Below are 17,859 nucleotides of genomic sequence, written 5' to 3'. Positions count from 1 at the left end.
AGCCTCTGCTATTGCACGTCAACGCCATGGCCTTTGGGATCTTGCAGCGCCCAGATCCATTGCTTTTCCACTCTTGTGCTATTTGGCGCCCCACTCAACGCGCCTTTGTGCCCACTGTTCCCCAGGCTGCTCGCTACCTTTGTCCGTACATCCCTCGCACACGCACGCGCACTCTTGCACACACACAACCAAGACCATGTCCGGCACCGATCTCGCCAACCCGCTTCGCAAGTTTAAGCTTGTCTTCCTGGGTGAACAAAGCGGTGCGTTGTTCTCTCAAGTCAAGCGCCTGTCAGGCGCAACATGGGCAAGCCCCCAACCCTACTCTCGTGCTGACCCCACAAAATGAGAGCCTGGTGCCTCGCACGACACGTCGAGTGACTTCTTGCGCGGCTAACGCTAGTCCCGAAACCCTCGCCGTGCACATTTGAATAGTGGGCAAGACCTCGTTGATCACCCGGTTCATGTATGACAGCTTTGACAACACTTACCAGGCACGCTCAGCCCTTGCAAAGCGCAATCCGAGCCCGATTTGCCCGCGCCCCACTCATCTTTGTACGCTTGGACGCAGGCGACCATTGGCATTGACTTTCTTTCCAAAACCATGTACCTGGAGGATCGCACCGTGCGTCTGCAACTTTGGGATACTGCTGGCCAGGAGCGCTTTCGCTCGCTGATCCCCTCTTACATCCGCGACTCGTCGGTGGCCGTCGTTGTCTACGACATTACCAGTGCGTGCGACAAGTTGTGGCCTGGCCTTTGGGATGTGATTGTGGCGGCACATGGCCACCTGATCGGCTCGTGCTTTGCGTTTGTTGGACTGACGCCTGTGCCCCGGCCTGTTGCCCCCCATCTCGGCACAAACTGAACCTTTTTACGAATGCATGTAGACCGCAACAGCTTTCAACAAACCTCGAAATGGATCGATGACGTGCGAGCTGAGCGCGGCTCTGATGTTGTGATTATGCTGGTTGGCAACAAAACTGATCTCAACGATAAGCGGTACGTTGTGTCAACCCTTCTCGTAGTCACGCACCAAACCACTGCGTCACCACATTCTTTTTTTTTCTTCCTCTTCCCCTCTTCCCCTCTTCTCCCCCTCTTTGTGGTTTGGCATGAAAGAGCTGTGTCTGGTGTCATCAGCCGTGCCCATCTTTCTCATCGGACCTACGTGCTTTCCCTTCGTGGCGTAATAGCGAGGTGAGCTTGGAGGAGGGTGAGGCCAAGGCCAAGGAACTCAACGTCATGTTCATCGAGACCAGCGCCAAGGCCGGTCACAATGTGAAGCAGGTATGGTCTGTCTGTCCGTCTCCCAACGCACACATTGCAACTTGTGTTTGGCCTGCACACCCGCATGCGCAAGTATGTCGCTGACCTCTTGGCCGTGTTTCTCTTGATGGTATTGTGTCTCCAGCTGTTCAAGCGCGTCGCTGCGGCACTCCCTGGCATGGAATCAACTGCGGAGGCCAACAAGGAGACTGAAGGTGAGCGTGGCCCGGCCACATCTTCGCAGCCATGCCTTGCAGCGATTACCACTGAACCGCTTTCACTCATTTAATGTCTCATCGACATTTGTGCACAACCGTTGCTGTGATAGCCCCCTTGACGGTGAAGATTACCGAGACATCCGACCAGCAGCCGGCATCTGCCTGCTCGTGCTGAGCACAGCGAGCACACCGCCTTCTTCTCAAGCTCTGCGCTGCATTTTGGTGTGAGCAGCGAATAAAGGTGTTCAACATGATTGAAGACGCGAGAATCCAACTAGGTCTCAATGCATCATTATTCAATGCGTCCTCATGCTGCCTGCACTCGATAACCAAGGCCCGTGTTGACTGCTTTGCGGTTGCGGCTGATCTCGCATCACCAATTTCTTCTTCTTTGACTTTTTTTTACCCTGGACCAAACAGTACTGCAGTTGGCTGCTCTTTCTACGCCGCCTGCCCGGAAGCCAACACTAGCCATTTGTGACCATTTGTTGCCCCTCCTCCCTCCCTCATGTATGGGGGCGAGTACGTGCATAGTCGAGTCGTATTGAGACGCCTCTCTTTGACCTGCTTTTCTATTCTTTTCCTTTGAGATGTTCGCATGGCACGCATCATGTCAATCACCTTGCTGGCAAGATCCCACAAACCAAGTTTTGAGTGCCGATACAAGGGAAGAATCGGTCGATGGGTACAAGAAGGCTTTGATTATAGATTGCTATGAGAGAAGCGCATCTCAAACGGTTTCGCAGCTAAAGTCTAAAAACAGCACAAGCAGCCAAACAAGTGTCATGTGTGGATGACGGTCACCATACCCCGCCACACACGCGTTTCACCTGTTCACCACAAAAGGACAACGCACACTCAGCTTGCATCGACTCGGTCGACAGCTGATACCAACAGGGGCCATCGCCACCACAAAATAGAGACACGGCAGAAAACCATGGGCCTTAAGCTGCCTCCTTGCTCAGCAAGTGAGGCGCAAGAAGGGCTAAGCAGACAACAACCAGGGCACAGAACAAGACTCAGTTCCTGGCGCAGAGCTGAGAGGAAAGCATGACTTCAACAGGGTGAAGACTGCCCTCTGGCTCAGGGAGCAGCCGATCGAGTAGAAGCTGCGTAAGAGAAATCAAAAATTTGCAAACTTGTGTCTGAGGGAAGGCGGGGAAGATTGCCGGAGGAAGGAAGGGCGCCATTGGCGGCGCCTCCCCTGGCAATGGAGCCCGCCCCTGTGGATGGGATGGTGGGCACAGCCGAGATGGGCGCACTGCTGGATACAATAGGAAAGGAGATGTCAAAGGGCAGCTGACCCAAGGGCTCGGGCTTGCTTCGCTTGGTGACAGGGCCATGAAAAGCATCTGGGTCAAAGTCAAAGGCAGAGTGGTCTGGAGGCATGGCCATGGCTGCAGCGAGCATGGCATCATGCTGACGATGGCTTTGGCGGCGCTTATTCTTCAGACGTTGCAGCAGCTGGTCCAGTTTGGGCATAGCCAGGACGGGCGAGGGTGGGCTGGCAGTGGCCGCGGTGGAAGCGGAAGTTGAAGCGGAAGTGGTGGCGGTGCTTGCAGTGCGCGAGGTGGCGGTGCGTGAGGTGGCGGTGGTGCTTGAGGCGGTGGCAGCCGGGGTTGATGATACCGCCGTTGCGGTTGTGACAGGGATGGAGGGAGAGGCGTTGGTGCGGCTGGAGAGTTGAAGGAAGGCAGCATCAAAGAGCGCCTGATGCTGAGGGAGAATCTTGACCGCCGCCATGCCCTCGGGTAACTTAAACATGACAAATGCAAGCCGATGATCACGCAAGTTGAGGGTAAGCCACCGGCGGTCTTCTCCAAGAAACCGTCGGTTGTCAACCTTAGCGTGGTGCGTTGTTCAATCCTTTCTGCGTCACGCTGCGACAAGGATTCGGGGCCCAAAAAAAAAATATCAATGGCCGCGCGGGTGGTCCGGCTGATTGTGGTGGTAGTAATGTGTTTCTGAGACGAAGGACCGCGAGTCCGTTTGAGCAATGTCGAGTACCTTGCGCCCCGATAGCAATAACCAGGTGGGTAAGATGGCAACCAACGTTGCTCACAAACTGTTTGACTTGATATTCGGTGGCACAGGCAAGATGTGATCGAGCACAGGGCCAAACGGCAAGAGGAAGAATGTGGAAGAGGGTCGGGTGAAGGACCAAGAAGCTACGCATTTGCATTCAATCTTCAAATGGTTTTGAATGTCTGCATGCGTCGACCAGAGCAAGCCAAAGCCGCAGAACAACGCAGCAAGTAGCATGGGCAGGACAAGGGCAGCCCCGGACCAGGCGCGGGAGACCGGGGACGTTGCTGTTGTTCCCTTTGATCGTACGCGACAGTTTGGGGAAGACGCTGCGACACCAAGTGCAAGTGAAAAAATGACCCAGATGACTCTTGCTCTCTCTCTCTCTCTCTCTCTCTCTCTCTCTCTCTCTCTCTCTCTCTCTCTCTCTCTCTCTCTCTCTCTCTCTCTCTGTGCTTCTTTCTCATTGTTCGAACAGACCACACACACATCTTTTCCTCTCTCAGCTTTGAATGTCAAAAAAACAAAAGTTTCGGTTTGATTGGCAGAAGCACATCAGGTGGATGATGGTCGTGTGCAGTGCACAACGTCCTTGGCCTCTATCATTCGACCAACGCTGCCAACGACGTGCTGTGCGAGGAGGACGACACCGGTCCTCAGCAACGCGCTATGAATAACCCTCGCACGTTCGTTGGTCAGATCTGATGAGTCATGTCTCGGCCAGCAGAACACTGGAGGTTTGGTGTGTGGGTTCGCATGGGAGTGTTTGACATGGTAATTCAAGGGAATTATCAATGTCAGCGACCGATTGTCAAGGGAGTCACCATGTCTCTGGTATCGAACCTCCAACACCCACTCCTCACGACAACCAGGCACCAAAACGCCACGGGAAAGAATGGTGGAATGGTTTGGTGCAATCGTGGATGGGAATCATGGTGTTTCGTCCCAAGCGAGGTCATCACGTACCCATAAACGGAGAGAGCCCTGTGGGAGATGGGTTGGGATATTGTGCTCACACAATGTGGTGTCATGGGTCTGGCCTTGGCAAAGGTAGGTTCTAAAAATTTAATGATCTCATGACATTCTGTCACAGCCCCACGCAGGACTTCCGTGTAACACACATCCACACTTGACCCTGATTCTCGGGAACTGTACTGGCCCCCTTTTCCCGGACCCACAGAATTGAATCAATGAACGTATAAAAGGACTTCAGGATCTTGCTCTTGCACTCCTCACGCCTTCCTGGCCTTTGAGCTCCAACTTCATGACGGTTGGTTCTTGCGCCCTGAGCCCCCCAAACCAGCTCGATCGGCAGCCTCAACACCGCCGTACCCGGTGCTATTGCATGCCGTGCTGTGTTGTGTGGTGCTGTGTCTGTTGTGCGCCCTTCTTGTTCTTCTTGTTCTTCCTCTCGCACCAGCACCAGCACCAGCACCAGCACCGGCAACACTCGGATGCCATCCGTTCACATCACAAACAAATCTATACATCCGGATGTAATAATACGACAGTCAGTCACGCATTTCTCCTGCTTTCGCTGTTGGGAGCAGACCCCAGTTCCTCACCGCTGCGCACCTTCAGTGAGAATTTCGACCACCTTTTTTCCCCAAACAACAAAGTCGTCCGCCGCACATCATCATTCATGCATTTCGTCGCTCGAGCGCAGCCTCACCTCACCAGATGGACGAGAGCTGGAAGATGCGCCGCCCCCAACCTGCCAATCCAAGGCCAGGATGACAGCGCCCCAACTCACTGCTCGCTGCTCACGTGGACTTTGCATGTGCTTGTCCAGAAGCCGCGACCCCACCTTTCTAGGCCATATGAATGACCCTGGCCAAAGCAGTGGCAACAGTCAAGGACTCGTTCAAACTTGATAATCCCCAACAGATACTTTCCCCAAAACATCCTCCAACACACAGTAAAGCCTTCAAGCACCACGTTGGCGTAGGCAGAGCCAAACGCAGGCGCAAAGCAGCTGGGTCCTGGTGTCTCAAAAGTCAACTTGGTCTCCTGTCCCCCATAGGCATACACGGACGGAGAGATGCTGGAGCAGCATAGAGGGCGTATCGCATGACAACCGCCAACAACAATCAGCACAGTGCGAAATGCACAATTGCCCACGACACGCAAGACATTTTTAGCCCCTCCCAAGCCGAGCCTTTGCAATCGTATATGCGGTTGGCGCCTATTCGCTGTCAGGAGCCTGAAGCGTCACAATCGGCACACCCTCGCTCACCAAGCTCCCCGCCCCCGAACCGGTCACCGACTCGACCACGCCATCAAACGGAGCCCGCAGTACCAGCTGAGAGCGCAAGTCACAAACGCAACACAGCCACATGTGAGGTTTGAGTGTGAACCAAGCTCTACTCCCAACCATCGCTCGCTCTACAATTATTTTGACGCAAATCCTCAAAGACAACGCCGCCGCCTTATCCCAGTACAAGAGGGGAGGCGACGATACACACCTCCATCTTCATGGCCTCCATGACCGCCAACGTCTGCCCAGCCTTGACCGTCTGTCCAGCCTCGACCATCACCTGGCGTTGGCCCCAAACATGAGCGTACGGTAACACACAATCCAAACCCCGCCAAGTCAGAGCAAGAACGGCGGCACAATGCTGCCAGCAACACGCTCACCTTGGTGATGGTACCAGTCATGGGCGCCGTCACTACATTATCAGCCACTGCATCCGCACCCTGTCGAGGCGAACAGAAGCGAGAACACCGTCCTCTTGAGTTGGCTGACAACAACTGGCCACGCTCTCATTCACTTGGATGTTTGTCATTCACGCCAGATTTCCAACCCTCCCAGGCAGGGCCCCAAAAGGCAACCGAACCGAAGGTCCAACAAAGTAGATTCGTACCGCTGAAAGAAAGTCGGGCTTGCTGACCTCCAACTCGAAGTGTGATCCATCAGCAAAGAGATGCAGCTTGTCCTCCAAGCGCACGGCCCGCACGTGGCTACGCTGACCGTCCACAGCAACAGCAAACTCATGCGGATCCTGCTCCGATGGCTCCAGCTCAATCACGGCCGCCGTGTCGGCACCCTCCTCGCTCACCAAAAATGAGCCATCCGCACCCAAACCCACTTCCAAAGCCAAAGCTAGTTGACCAACGCCGCGCACAATCCGTGTGCATGAACGACAAGCCACCAAAGGAAAGTAAAAGTTCGGTCAAACTTGGAAAAATAACAAGCCATGCATGCAAGAAGCTGCCACGTGCCCAGGTCCTGCGAGCTTTAACAACAAGCAAAGACACGTACCCTCCTCGCCAAACGTCATCGAGACTGGCATCATCTGGGCAGCTTGTAGTTGAAAGCCATCCATGATCGACCACGGCGAGGCATCTGCGCTCACGCCAACAGCAAAGACGCACGCCAAGCCCATGGTATGAGTTCCGCCACAAACAGAGAGAACGAGAAGAACATCTGTACTGTGGCAGCACTCAAGACGTGCAGCCTCGATCAAACCAGGAACCCGTGATTGTACGCCGCCGCCACATACCGTTGCCGGCGGCGCGCAGGAAGGGCTCCGTGACAATATCAAAGTAGCGCACAAGGGCACCGGCGACACGTCGCACAACTGCCGGCACAGGCTCGGCTGCCGGCAACAGCGAATCGTGGTGATCCTGAATAAAGTCCGTGGAAACGTCACCTGCAAAATTTATCACTGCGTCAGAACAAGATGGCATCTGCTGGGCAGTGGGCAACGGCAAAACCCCCTGAACTCACCCTGCTTGAAGCTGGGATGGCGAGCGCAACGCTGCAGGAAGGAAATGTTGGTGGCGAGTCCTGCAATCTAATGGACCCAAATTGAAAGGGGAAAAAAAAGGGCATGTTGCTCAATGAATGATTGCCGGCAACCAGGTGGGCAAGCGCTTTCAGCCTTTTCTGTTCTGAGCAACCCAACAATCCCGCCTCTCAAAGCTCATCCAACATCGCCATGGAACTGACGTTGTACTGCTCCAGGCAACGGCTCAGCTTGCTCAGTGCCTTGTCACGACTCTCACCCCACACCACCAGCTTGGCGATCATGGGATCGTAGTGGACCGTCACCTCGTCGCCCTCTTCGACGCCGGTTTCAATGCGAACCTCCGCAGTAGCCTCGGGCGTGCGCACGAAGGAAAGTGGACCCGATCCCGGCAAAAAGTTGCTGTCAAGCAACATCAAATCAATAGTGAGGGACCATATCCAAGACAAGCGCAGGACAACCACAAATCAACCTGCAGCCAGCAAGGCGAATCGCTGGCCCACTGCTTCACCCTGCTTTACGCATGTCAGCACTGACCCGGCTGGATTCTCTGCATAGATACGAGCTTCAAAGGCATGGCCGACCAAGGGCACCTGGTCCTGCGTCAGGGGCAAGGGAAAACCTGGCAGACAATCACGCGCGCATCATGCAGTCAGTGGAGTTTGGCTGTGGGCACTCGCTCACGAAAATGGCTGTAGGCACTCGCTCACAAAAAGCGACAGCTGCACTCTCTCCACGTGTAACCCCATTTTGCCAGCCCAGCCACGCAGGCAAACCAACCGGAAGCGACGCGCAACTGCCACTCCACCAAGTCCGTTTGCGTCACCATTTCAGTCACGGGATGCTCAACCTACACGCGACCAAGCGGCAATCAGTGTGATCAAAGCGTGCCAACTCGCCAGGACATCGCTGGTTGTCTGGCACTCGCAGCTCAGGCTCCATTGCTCGCGTGTGGAAGAAGTCCGTGCCGCACCTGCAGGCGAGTGTTCATTTCCATAAAGAAGAACTCTTGCGTCACAGTGTCCATGATAAACTCGACAGTGCCCGCACCCTCGTAGCCTACGGCCAGGGCGGCGCGCACTGCTGCCTCACCCATGGCTTGGCGAGTCTCTGGTCGCAATCCAGGCTGACTCATGCCAACGTGGCGCCAAAAAAAGCAGGGGTGCATCATGAGGAAATGCGCTGCAGAGAAAAATAAAAATCGAAATCGACGACCAAACGCGCTCGAGCGGCGCTGCGCAGCCTACCGCAGGAGCCTCCTCAATGACTTTCTGGTGGCGGCGCTGGAGCGAGCAGTCGCGCTCAAACAAATGAACCGCGTTGCCGTGCTGATCGGCGAAAACCTAAGCAGCCAAGATAATTCAGACACGGCCACACCCCCCCCAGCACGGCCTCCGCGATGGATGCCCTCCTTCAAGACCATCGTGAAACTTACCTGAACTTCAACGTGGCGAGGGCGTTGAACATAGCGCTCAATCAAAACGCGATCGTCACCGAAATGCTTGCGTGCCTCAGCCTGTACGAATCGGTACGAGAAGGGATCGGCAACGACAATGTGTGCGCACGCGCACACATTGGAAACACAAAGGATTCATTGAGTTGGTTAGCAAGACATATTATTCAGCCCAAACTGACAGTACGGGTGGGTAGGAGAATCGGGGACGAAATAACATGCCTGCGCCATGTCCAAACTCTCTGCAAAGTCTGCCTCGTTCATGACAACACGCATGCCCTTGCCACCACCGCCTTTGACGGCCTTGATCAACACAGGAAAGCCCACTTCGCGAGCCTGTTGCAGCAGGAATTCAGGATCTTGATTTTCACCGTGGTAGCCTAATAGTTCCGCCCATGCACGCACACACACGCACACAAATAAAGAGAGTGAAGAGGAAAGATTGTGAGACATGACTCAGCGTTGGCTCAGCGTTGGCTCACAGACAGCAGGAATGCACAGACCTGGAACAACCGGCACGCCAGATGGAGCCATAATGTTTTTGGATTCACTACAACACCGCGGTTCGTTGCACAGATGGAAAAGGAAATGAGTGTTGCACATCAGCAAAAAAGAAAATCAGCGTCGGAGATGGACTAGATCAGGACAAAGCAGAGATAAGCTCAAGCGCGCCGACCTCTTTGAGCCCATCGACTCGATGGCAGAGGCAGGTGGACCGATGAAGATGAGGCCCTAGACCATCAAGACAAATGAACAAGGATTCAGGTCGACCGACAGGATATTGGTCAGCGGCCCGGATGATCAAGCTTGGGCGCAAAGCACGCGTGTGGGTGGAAAAAACTGAGGAGGTACAAGGCACGGTGCGAGGGGACGATGGTGCTTTTCGAGTCGCCACACCTCTTCCTTGCACAGATTGGCAAAGGCTGCATTCTCGGACAGAAAGCCATAGCCGGGGTGAATGGCCTAGTTGGTCACCAACCCCCAACAATGCGTGAGGTACTGGCGAAAAGCTGTGCGCATGAGGTTGGAAGCGTGTATTTATACAAGCGGCAATTAAAACTTCACACCTTGGCGCCGGTCGCCTTGGCAGCCGCAATGATACGCTCCATGCGCAGATAGGATTCGGATGAAGGAGCCGGCCCGATAGGTACAGCTTCATCAGCAAGTTTGACGTGCATGCTGTTAGCATCGGCATCGCTATAGACGGCAACACTCTTGACGCCGAGGCGTTGGGCCGTCTGCATGACACGAACAGCAATCTCGCCACGGTTGGCAATCAACACCCTATGATCCATGTCACAGGCCGGTTCCAGCGAGAAGTAGACATGAGACGGTAACAGTTTGGAGAGCAAAAAGAACACCAAACCAGCAAAAGTGGGCAGTGAACGCACTTATCGATCCATTGCGGTGGCTCGGTACGCACGGCAAGGCGCATTGACGTGCTCAGGGCGCGCACCCCCATGGGCAGGCTGGGAAAAAACACATGATCAGTCGCAGGACATGAGTTGATCCATCACCGAGAGAGAGAAAACATGAGGTGCAACCCAACTCACCGCAGACTGCGTTGCCACATGGCCAGGGCCATGGCTCAAATTCTATGCCCTGGTGGTGGGACTGAGCTAAACAGAGAAGAGCGCCGGGTGAGACTTGTGGGTGAGCCATGCTGGCACGAGAATTCGCTTGACTGTCTGACTGGTATAAAATGCAAGACCGTGTGATAGCTGAGCCCTTTGGTAGCTTGAGCTTGGTGTAGCTACCCATCACAAGCAGGTGGTCCCGGGTGCCACGAGCTGCAAATGACGTACACTCAGACCCGATGATGGGAAGAGGACGGAAGGCTCGTCCGGTGACACGAGCGACCACTTGAAGCTGGAAGAAATAAGTTTCCGACCAAGCGCCACATGTGTGAGCCAACATACCGAGCACTGCATCCGCACTCAAGCGCCAAAGACCAAAGCAGACAAACACAAACGAGTGACCAAGCACCACGGGACGGGACGGGCACCAGTACCAGAGCAGCGGCAGCAGCAGCAGCGAGCAGACCCTCTCGTCCGCAATCAGAAGAAGAAGAAGAAAAAGTGACAGAGAGAGAGAGAGAGAGAGAGAGAGAGAGGTGAACACGCCATTGAGCGAGAGCAGCAGAGAGAGAGCAATATATGTGATGTTAGCTCAGAGAGTTGGATGCTCGCTGGTGGTAAACAAGGCTTAAACCCATAGGGTAATAGAGATATGAGTGAATTCTGGTCTCTCATCAGAGACCATCTCACCAATTCCCAGGTTACGGCATCTCGTGGCGGTTGCGACATGAAAGGTCGGGTATATCAATTTTAAGAAGTATATCTTCATTTTATCTCAAAAGCAACAGATTTGTTGATGTTTTTCTCTCTCTCGCTCACGATACGAGAAGACGACGCGGTTCATGCGCAGGGATCGGCCTGCCACGCTCGCAAAGGGCTTTCCAAGCGTTGGGAGGGAAGGAGGGGGGGCTTGAAAGTGTTGTTGCTCTTCAGTTCCAGGGATCAACATCTTTCCTGAAGCACACTGATTCGGCTCTCGACACCATGGCCATGACTGCTCTCATACCGCGAGAGATTCGACTTTTGATGCTGTCACTGTTGCTTTGGTCTTTTTGGCCGTTTGGCCGGGCATCCAGTCATGCAATGATTGACTTGCCACCGCTGGTCAACCTGACAACGGAGCACCTTGTTGATCCCATGGTCATTGACGTGCCGCGCCCGCGCTTCGCCTGGCGCTTCCCGAATGCCGACACAGTAGCGCCCAACACCTACCCCACTGCCACGCGCCTTGTGGTCACGGACAAGGACGACCAGACCGTCATCTGGGACACCCAGCAACAGGTACTGATGAGAAGACTGCCAGCGCCCCCTCTCACCAGCCTGCCAACACTGTCTGATGAGAGTGGACTTGTATGCAATCCGCGCGTGCATGCAGAAGTACAATGGCAGCGTCATTACGCGCTATGATGGCCCCGCGCTACAGCCACTGCATGCCTACTCTTGGCAAGCCACTTGGTGGGCCAACACGTCGTCGACCGTAAGACCAACTGCGGCCGTTTTTGCTTCTGCTGTTGCTTTTGCTTTTGTGGCCTGCTGCAGCTAATCTCGAGCATCAGCCCTTGCCGCTGTTGACTGGCCCCTCATGGTTGCTGTGCTCTATAGGCGTCATCACCGCCAAGCACACCAGCCTCATTTGTCATGGGACCCCGTGTGCCCTCCGACTGGCACGGTGCACAATGGCTTGGCAATGAAAACGCCACGCTGCTGCGAACCACCTTGGTCGTCAATGCCACGAGCATCCGTCGTGCCACCCTCTTCATCTCAAGTCCCGGCTGCTACCTTTTGGACGTCAATGGACATGCGCTTGGGGATCGCCGAGCCCAGTGTCCTTGGCTTGAGTACGAAAAACGTGTGTTTTACGAGGCCCTTGATCTGACAAGCGTTTTACAGCCGGCGGCCTCCAATGCGCTGGCCATAACCTTGGGGCACGGCTTTTATGCCGCAATCGACAAAGGCCCGCCGCTTGTGAAAACCTTGGTTCGTTGTCACAATTTGGCTGTCGTTTGCCGCTGCCTCTATTCATTTCAAAGGGTGAAAAAACAAATCAGAGGGAATCGCGGTATCCGCTCGGCTCGTGCTCACGTTGCGCTGCAACGCATGTGTGCCCTGTGCAATCCCAGCTCGTGGTTGTGGATCAGAAGGGCCAGTACAGCATCTATCCCAGCTTGGCTGCTCACTGGCAAGCTACAACCTCGCATTATGTGCAAGACGATGTGTGGAATGGTGTGGTCATGGACTTTGCTGACTTCCAGCCCAATGTATCGTTCCCTGACTACCAGCCAGATGCGCGCTGGGCTCAGGCTGTGGCCCGAACTGATACACCGGATGCCTACGGTGTCACCCTGCGAGCCATGAACATGCCCCCCATCATCATCGAGGAAGAACGTGCTCCTGTCAATGTATCTCACTTGCGCAATGGACACCATGTCATTGACTTTGGTGCCAATATTGTCGGCGTCACGCGCATCCACACAACCCTGCCGCCTGGGGCGACGCTCTGCTTGGTACACGGTGAGACCCTCAACCCCGATGGCTCCGTCAATAACACGTACAGCGGCAAGCCCAGCATTCAGGTCGACGTCATAAAGGGTGCTTCCGGCATGCCCGCCGACATTCTCCCGGCATTCACGTGGCATGGCTTTCAGTACGTGGAGCTTAACGTCACGAACTGGCCAGCCTTTGACCCAAGCAACATCCACAACTTGGTGTCCGCTGTGTACAGTCACACAGACATCACACCTACCGGTAAGCTGTAGTCGCTCCTGGCCTCTGAGCCATGAAGCCCAAGTTCGCAGGGGTCCGGATATGCTTGCACGTCACGTACCATCGTATTCCTCATCCCTGGGCATCGGATGCTGGATGCTAGCCACGCTCAGCTACGCTTCCAGTACCCCGGAGGGTTTGTTGGTGGGTCAGATCAATGATATGATCCTCCGCACGCAGAAGAATAATATGGCCACCGCCCTACCGACCGACTGGTACGTGTCACCTGCCCCGACCCTGAGGCCTTTGTGGTGCCGCTTCCCCTGTCGGAACATTGGGATTGACAATTTTGCCGTGCTGAAACGATGTTTGGTTATTGGCAGCCCCACACGCGAGAAGCATGGATGGCTAGGGGATGCTCTCACCACCGCCCCAGAGGCCATGCTCAGCTTTGATACGCAAGCCCTGCACGAACAATTCCTACGCTCCATTGCTGACGCGCAACTGCCTTCTGGCGACGTCCCAGGGGTCGTGCCCTCTACCAACAACGGTGCGCTGTCGTGGCTCGAGGCGTTGCTCGAACCTGTTTGCAGCTGCTGCATGTGACATTGATGACGCTCTTCTCTCAGCCTGAAGTCTTGCGTACTCGTGCATGCTCTTTTGTACGCTCAGTCGGAGAAACTGCCGCAAGCAAGGCCACGGACATTAGCTGGTCTGCGGCCTACGTCCTGATTGCCGACTTCGTCTACCAGATGTATGGTGACTTGACAATTGCAGCCGAGCTGTATGATTCGCTTCATGCTTATCTCAACAACCTCAATGCTCTGGCCACAACGGAGCCAGGTGGTCTGGCCGACTTTTTTACCTGGGGCGACTGGTGCCCCTTTCAGGTTGGACATTGTTGACTGCGTTGAGTGTTGTGCGTGGCTGTGTGGGACGATCGATGGAGGCTACTGGCCGCATACCGCCAATCTCTCGATGACAATGTTGCACCGAAGTGGCTGATTAACGTTTTTTTTTTCAGGCTCGGGCTCTGGCGACGCCTGCCACGGGCCCGGAGCTCGCCGCGTTCAATTGGATTCTCTCTCTGGACGCAATGGCGCGTCTCTCGTCGGTATGTTTTTGTGTGGAGTGGCTTGTGCTCGGTCATCTGCCAAAGTGATACGGGTTCGATCGTTTTGCTTCTACCTCATGTTTGGTTCTTTGGTCGCTCTTGCCCCTGCCGTTGATGTTGTTCTTGTGTGGTGATCAGGCTCTGGGCGAGAGTGGTAACGCCTCGGCTTACGCGGCTTTGGCGTCTCGCGCCCGTGGTGCCTTTCATGCTCGCTTTTTCAATGCCTCGGCGGGCTTGTACAATGGTGGGTATGACATGGACGCACAGACACTGACTGCAGCCCCGCTGGCACTTGGCGCCACCATTCCTACTGCGTTGCATGCCTCGGTGGTCGAAAGCTACGTGAGCAACGTTGTGGATACTTTTGGTACGACCTGTGTCTCAAAGAGGGCTTCTCGCTTCGAGGCTTGCTGTGACGCTAACGCACCTGCTGGGCCTGGCATCTGAAACCTCGCAGACGGACATCTGACTTACGGTAGCGTCGGGGCATCCCATGTGATGCAGACACTTGCCGATCAAGGTCACTACGATGTGGCCTGGCGCATGCTAACCAAGGTATGTGGCCGTGGTCGTGAACCCGGAACCGAAAGCAGCAATACAATAGCAACTTTTGCCTTTCTTGTTATACAAGGTCGCCGACGAATTCCATCTCCGCGCAAGGCTTGCGGCTTGTTTTGTTTTTGTTTTTGTTTGCTTTAGTCAACAAATCACTTGTTGTTGCAGACAACGTATCCATCCTTCGGATGGTGGGTGGGCCAAGGTGCTACAACCTGTTGGGAGAATTGGTCCGGCCAGGCAGACGCTTCGCATCCGCCTCAGCCTACAGTATGCGATTGACACGGCTGTTGGTGGATTGATGGGTGTCTTGTGCACACCCGACTGCCTCGTGCGTGTTGTGTTATAGCATGGGCACATTTTCTTGTGCGGTGGTGCACTTGATTTCCAATATCGCTATACCATGGGTACGACTGTCCTGCTGATTCTCGCCATGCAAAATTGGTATCAAGCGATTGCATCTGGTGTGTTTAGAGATTTGAGCGACTGGGCTCATGTGATTCCTGATTCCGCTTGTAGGATTGCAGCCGTCCGAGCCTGGCTTTGCCGCGTTCACAGTTAAGCCTTTGCTTGCCGGCAACCTGACCGAGGCCAGGTTGCAGTTTACCAGCCGCTATGGGCTCTTGACCGTGGAGTGGGTCGTGCAAGCAGGAGGTTCGTGCGGTTTATGACTATGCAGGTGCTGAACGGTGGTGCCTCCCCTCATGCCTGACCCTGTACAATGCGTACATGATAGCGGCCGAGGTTTCGGTCCTGGTGCCCGTGGGTACCACCGCCACCGTGTGTGCCCCACATGTTGTGAACCGTCCACCTGCTCGTGTGTATGGACCAGCTGGCGATCTCGCACCCGGCGAAACTTGTGTGACAGCGGGGAGTGGTCACATTCGCTTGGTCTCCGTCTTTGCCTAGAGATGCGATGCATGCCAGCTTCTGGCAGGCTTCATCACGAGTGTATGCCTGAGTGTGCCTCCTTGTGCCGTGCATCATCGTGTGTGTGCGCGCGCACCCTATCGTGCTGTCGTGTATTGAAAACGTGTGTGCTGTAAATGACTGTATGGCTATGAGCCGTGTGCTACTCCCCAGCTGGCGGGTTGAATTGACCTCGTACCATTGCACCATTGGTGCCGCATTTTTGAAATGACCTCTTTTGGTCCATGTAGCTATGAAGCAGTGTCGAATAGCATCAAAATACACGTATCGTATCAAACCTATTTTTGTTCAGGCTGTCTGTTCAACAATATTGCAAACTCAAAATTTACGTTGTGAATTGGGTCTGCAGCCCAGACACACCCGATGAACCACTCACACACCACAACAGCTTGCTGGTCAAGCGCAGGGAGTCGCGTACAACTACCAAGTCCACACGCGCAATCACAAACACATATTCACACGGACGTGTGTAGTCATAGTGTAAATTATTCGAAATATCCGAAAAATTAAGAGGAAATTATCGACAAGATGACAGAAGCTCGCCAATCAAGTACGAGACGCGCGCGGCGCTGAGTCGTCATGCAACAACGGGCAAAGACACAACCAAGAGTCTTTACTTGCGTCCCGTGACCATGATGATGTGGTAACCAAACTTGGTCTTGACCGGAGGATCCGTGAAAATGACGGGGCCCGAAGGCTTGGTAATCTGTCAAAGGCCACCAGCGCAGCAACACGGCACGCCGTCACAACTCAATGGCAGTAGGACAGGCATCACACTAAGCAAAGTCCAGCTGCCAAGCTACCCAGGACGCACCGGCATTGAAAAGGCTGTATCTTGGAAGGGACCCACCATGCCACCACGGGTCATCCAACCCAAGTTACCCTAACCGAGGACAACACGACCCATGCGGAGTGACCAGAGCAAGAGTACAGGCATACAACACTCAGAGGTACAGAATCCACGGGCGCAAAGCCGGTCATGGTGGAAACGGAGGCCAGTGCTGGCCGCGCATGCAAAGATTGCGAAACATACACCCGAGCGCGCCTTGTCCTCACTAAACTCCATGGCCACCTGCCACGGCGAGCAAGCAGAGGCAAGGATGCCCAAGCAGATGGCGCAACACGAACAACAGGGGTAAGTCAACCAACTATGTGCAGGCACTCGCACGCACAGCCTGGTTGTCAGGTCTTGGCCAGGCCGCACCTGTGTCCAGACACCCAGTCCTGACTGAGGCTTGCCATCCTCGGGCTTGTAGGCAGCCCGAAGCTTCTCCAACGCTTGCATACACTTGCCGTGCTTCTCGCAGAGAATGTGGCTGGGTTGAGGTATCGCAGAACGATGCATGTTAGGAACGGCGTCAGGCGCAGCAGAGGAGCATGAAGAAAGGGCATGGTTCATCGTACCGCACTTCGACAGCCGTGCCTGAGCCGGGCTTGAGGCCGCCATCATCACCACCTATCAGCCGGAAATTGCACCAGTCGCCGGTTACCAGTAGATGCACAAACAAGGCTCGGTCGTAAAGGCCGCCAACTCTCATCGCACATGCGTCGTGCGGAATCGCGAGCAAGCCCGCTCTTCTTACCGCTGGCCGCACCACCCTTGCTCTTGCCCTTGCCTACAGACCACATACAAAAAGCAGTGAGTGGCAGAGCCCATACCACAGAGGAAGAAGCCAGCCAACATGGCAGTACGGGCCCAATACTGCTTTGACCGTTATACCTTTTGGCATCTTGATTGTTGAATGGATGGATCTAGTCGTGCCCCGGCGCGCTCTTGAAAAGCTGCAAAACGACACACACAAAGAAAAGCAGACGATCAAATCCGATCAATTTTTGACCCTTTTATTTTATATGTAAAAGTTGAGAGACAGTGCTACAAGCTGCTCCTATAGCTCAGTTGGCAGAGCGTTGGTCTCATAATCCAGAGGTCGCAAGTTCGAGCCTTGCTGGGAGCATGACGATCTTTTTTTGCTCGCTCGCTTCTTGTTTGCTTGTTTTTTTTTGCTCGCTCCTTGTTCGCTCAATGGCGATGCCAAATTTTGCTTCGTCGGCGACGAGCCACCGCCCTCTATTCTATGGTCGAGCATGAAGAGTTTCAATTCATGATTGTGGTGGGATTGCCATCACTTGTTTCTTTGCAGAGAAGATAGAATGAAGGTCACTGGATCAAAGCCATTTTCATACAATAATTTTCTACACACTGTCACAGCTGCTCCTATAGCTCAGTTGGCAGAGCGTTGGTCTCATAATCCAGAGGTCGCAAGTT

The 17,859-nt window shown here is 54.5% G+C and overlaps 6 protein-coding genes across 6 annotated transcripts; 3 read left to right on the top strand and 3 right to left on the bottom strand.

The window, feature by feature from the left end:
* Positions 1 to 196: 196 nt before the first annotated feature.
* On the top strand, positions 197 to 2,034 carry MONBRDRAFT_32662 (uncharacterized protein; the record flags this gene model as incomplete). Its single annotated transcript, XM_001746408.1, has 6 exons — positions 197 to 263; positions 495 to 731; positions 891 to 1,002; positions 1,197 to 1,290; positions 1,415 to 1,484; positions 1,598 to 2,034. The coding sequence occupies 6 exons, from the start codon at positions 197 to 199 to the stop codon at positions 1,660 to 1,662; spliced, it is 645 nt and encodes a 214-aa protein (XP_001746460.1). The 3' UTR covers positions 1,663 to 2,034.
* A 536-nt stretch (positions 2,035 to 2,570) lies between these two features.
* MONBRDRAFT_8743 (uncharacterized protein) lies at positions 2,571 to 3,230 on the bottom strand (the record flags this gene model as incomplete). Its single annotated transcript, XM_001746283.1, has 1 exon — positions 2,571 to 3,230. One exon carries the CDS (start codon positions 3,228 to 3,230, stop codon positions 2,571 to 2,573), a length of 660 nt encoding a protein of 219 aa, XP_001746335.1.
* A 36-nt stretch (positions 3,231 to 3,266) lies between these two features.
* MONBRDRAFT_25970 (uncharacterized protein) lies at positions 3,267 to 4,053 on the top strand (the record flags this gene model as incomplete). The annotated part of the gene is made up of 2 exons (XM_001746407.1): positions 3,267 to 3,338; positions 3,712 to 4,053. 2 exons carry the CDS (start codon positions 3,267 to 3,269, stop codon positions 4,051 to 4,053), a joined length of 414 nt encoding a protein of 137 aa, XP_001746459.1.
* Positions 4,054 to 4,774: 721 nt separating this feature from the next.
* Positions 4,775 to 10,009, bottom strand: MONBRDRAFT_21541 (uncharacterized protein; the record flags this gene model as incomplete). Its single annotated transcript, XM_001746282.1, has 18 exons — positions 4,775 to 4,815; positions 5,769 to 5,814; positions 5,978 to 6,049; positions 6,150 to 6,209; positions 6,377 to 6,615; positions 7,016 to 7,165; positions 7,243 to 7,309; positions 7,465 to 7,663; positions 7,799 to 7,883; positions 8,042 to 8,111; positions 8,235 to 8,387; positions 8,509 to 8,604; positions 8,697 to 8,777; positions 8,925 to 9,094; positions 9,218 to 9,264; positions 9,391 to 9,446; positions 9,612 to 9,677; positions 9,782 to 10,009. 18 exons carry the CDS (start codon positions 10,007 to 10,009, stop codon positions 4,775 to 4,777), a joined length of 1,926 nt encoding a protein of 641 aa, XP_001746334.1.
* A 1,266-nt stretch (positions 10,010 to 11,275) lies between these two features.
* Positions 11,276 to 15,572, top strand: MONBRDRAFT_25968 (uncharacterized protein; the record flags this gene model as incomplete). Its single annotated transcript, XM_001746406.1, has 13 exons — positions 11,276 to 11,641; positions 11,667 to 11,768; positions 11,894 to 12,268; positions 12,412 to 13,036; positions 13,158 to 13,269; positions 13,378 to 13,544; positions 13,667 to 13,884; positions 14,019 to 14,108; positions 14,247 to 14,475; positions 14,566 to 14,663; positions 15,013 to 15,127; positions 15,183 to 15,317; positions 15,400 to 15,572. The coding sequence occupies 13 exons, from the start codon at positions 11,276 to 11,278 to the stop codon at positions 15,570 to 15,572; spliced, it is 2,805 nt and encodes a 934-aa protein (XP_001746458.1).
* Positions 15,573 to 16,206: 634 nt separating this feature from the next.
* MONBRDRAFT_25967 (uncharacterized protein) lies at positions 16,207 to 17,277 on the bottom strand (the record flags this gene model as incomplete). Its single annotated transcript, XM_001746281.1, has 7 exons — positions 16,207 to 16,299; positions 16,408 to 16,476; positions 16,627 to 16,665; positions 16,798 to 16,909; positions 16,998 to 17,049; positions 17,177 to 17,209; positions 17,253 to 17,277. The coding sequence occupies 7 exons, from the start codon at positions 17,275 to 17,277 to the stop codon at positions 16,207 to 16,209; spliced, it is 423 nt and encodes a 140-aa protein (XP_001746333.1).
* Between the last annotated feature and the right edge of the window lie 582 nt (positions 17,278 to 17,859).

Source organism: Monosiga brevicollis, genomic scaffold (assembly GCF_000002865.3).
Source record: "Monosiga brevicollis MX1 MONBRscaffold_12 genomic scaffold, whole genome shotgun sequence".
Lineage (NCBI taxonomy): Eukaryota > Choanoflagellata > Craspedida > Salpingoecidae > Monosiga > Monosiga brevicollis.
The sequence above is the reverse complement of the archived record's forward strand: the minus strand, read 5'-3'. Positions and strand labels throughout refer to the sequence as shown.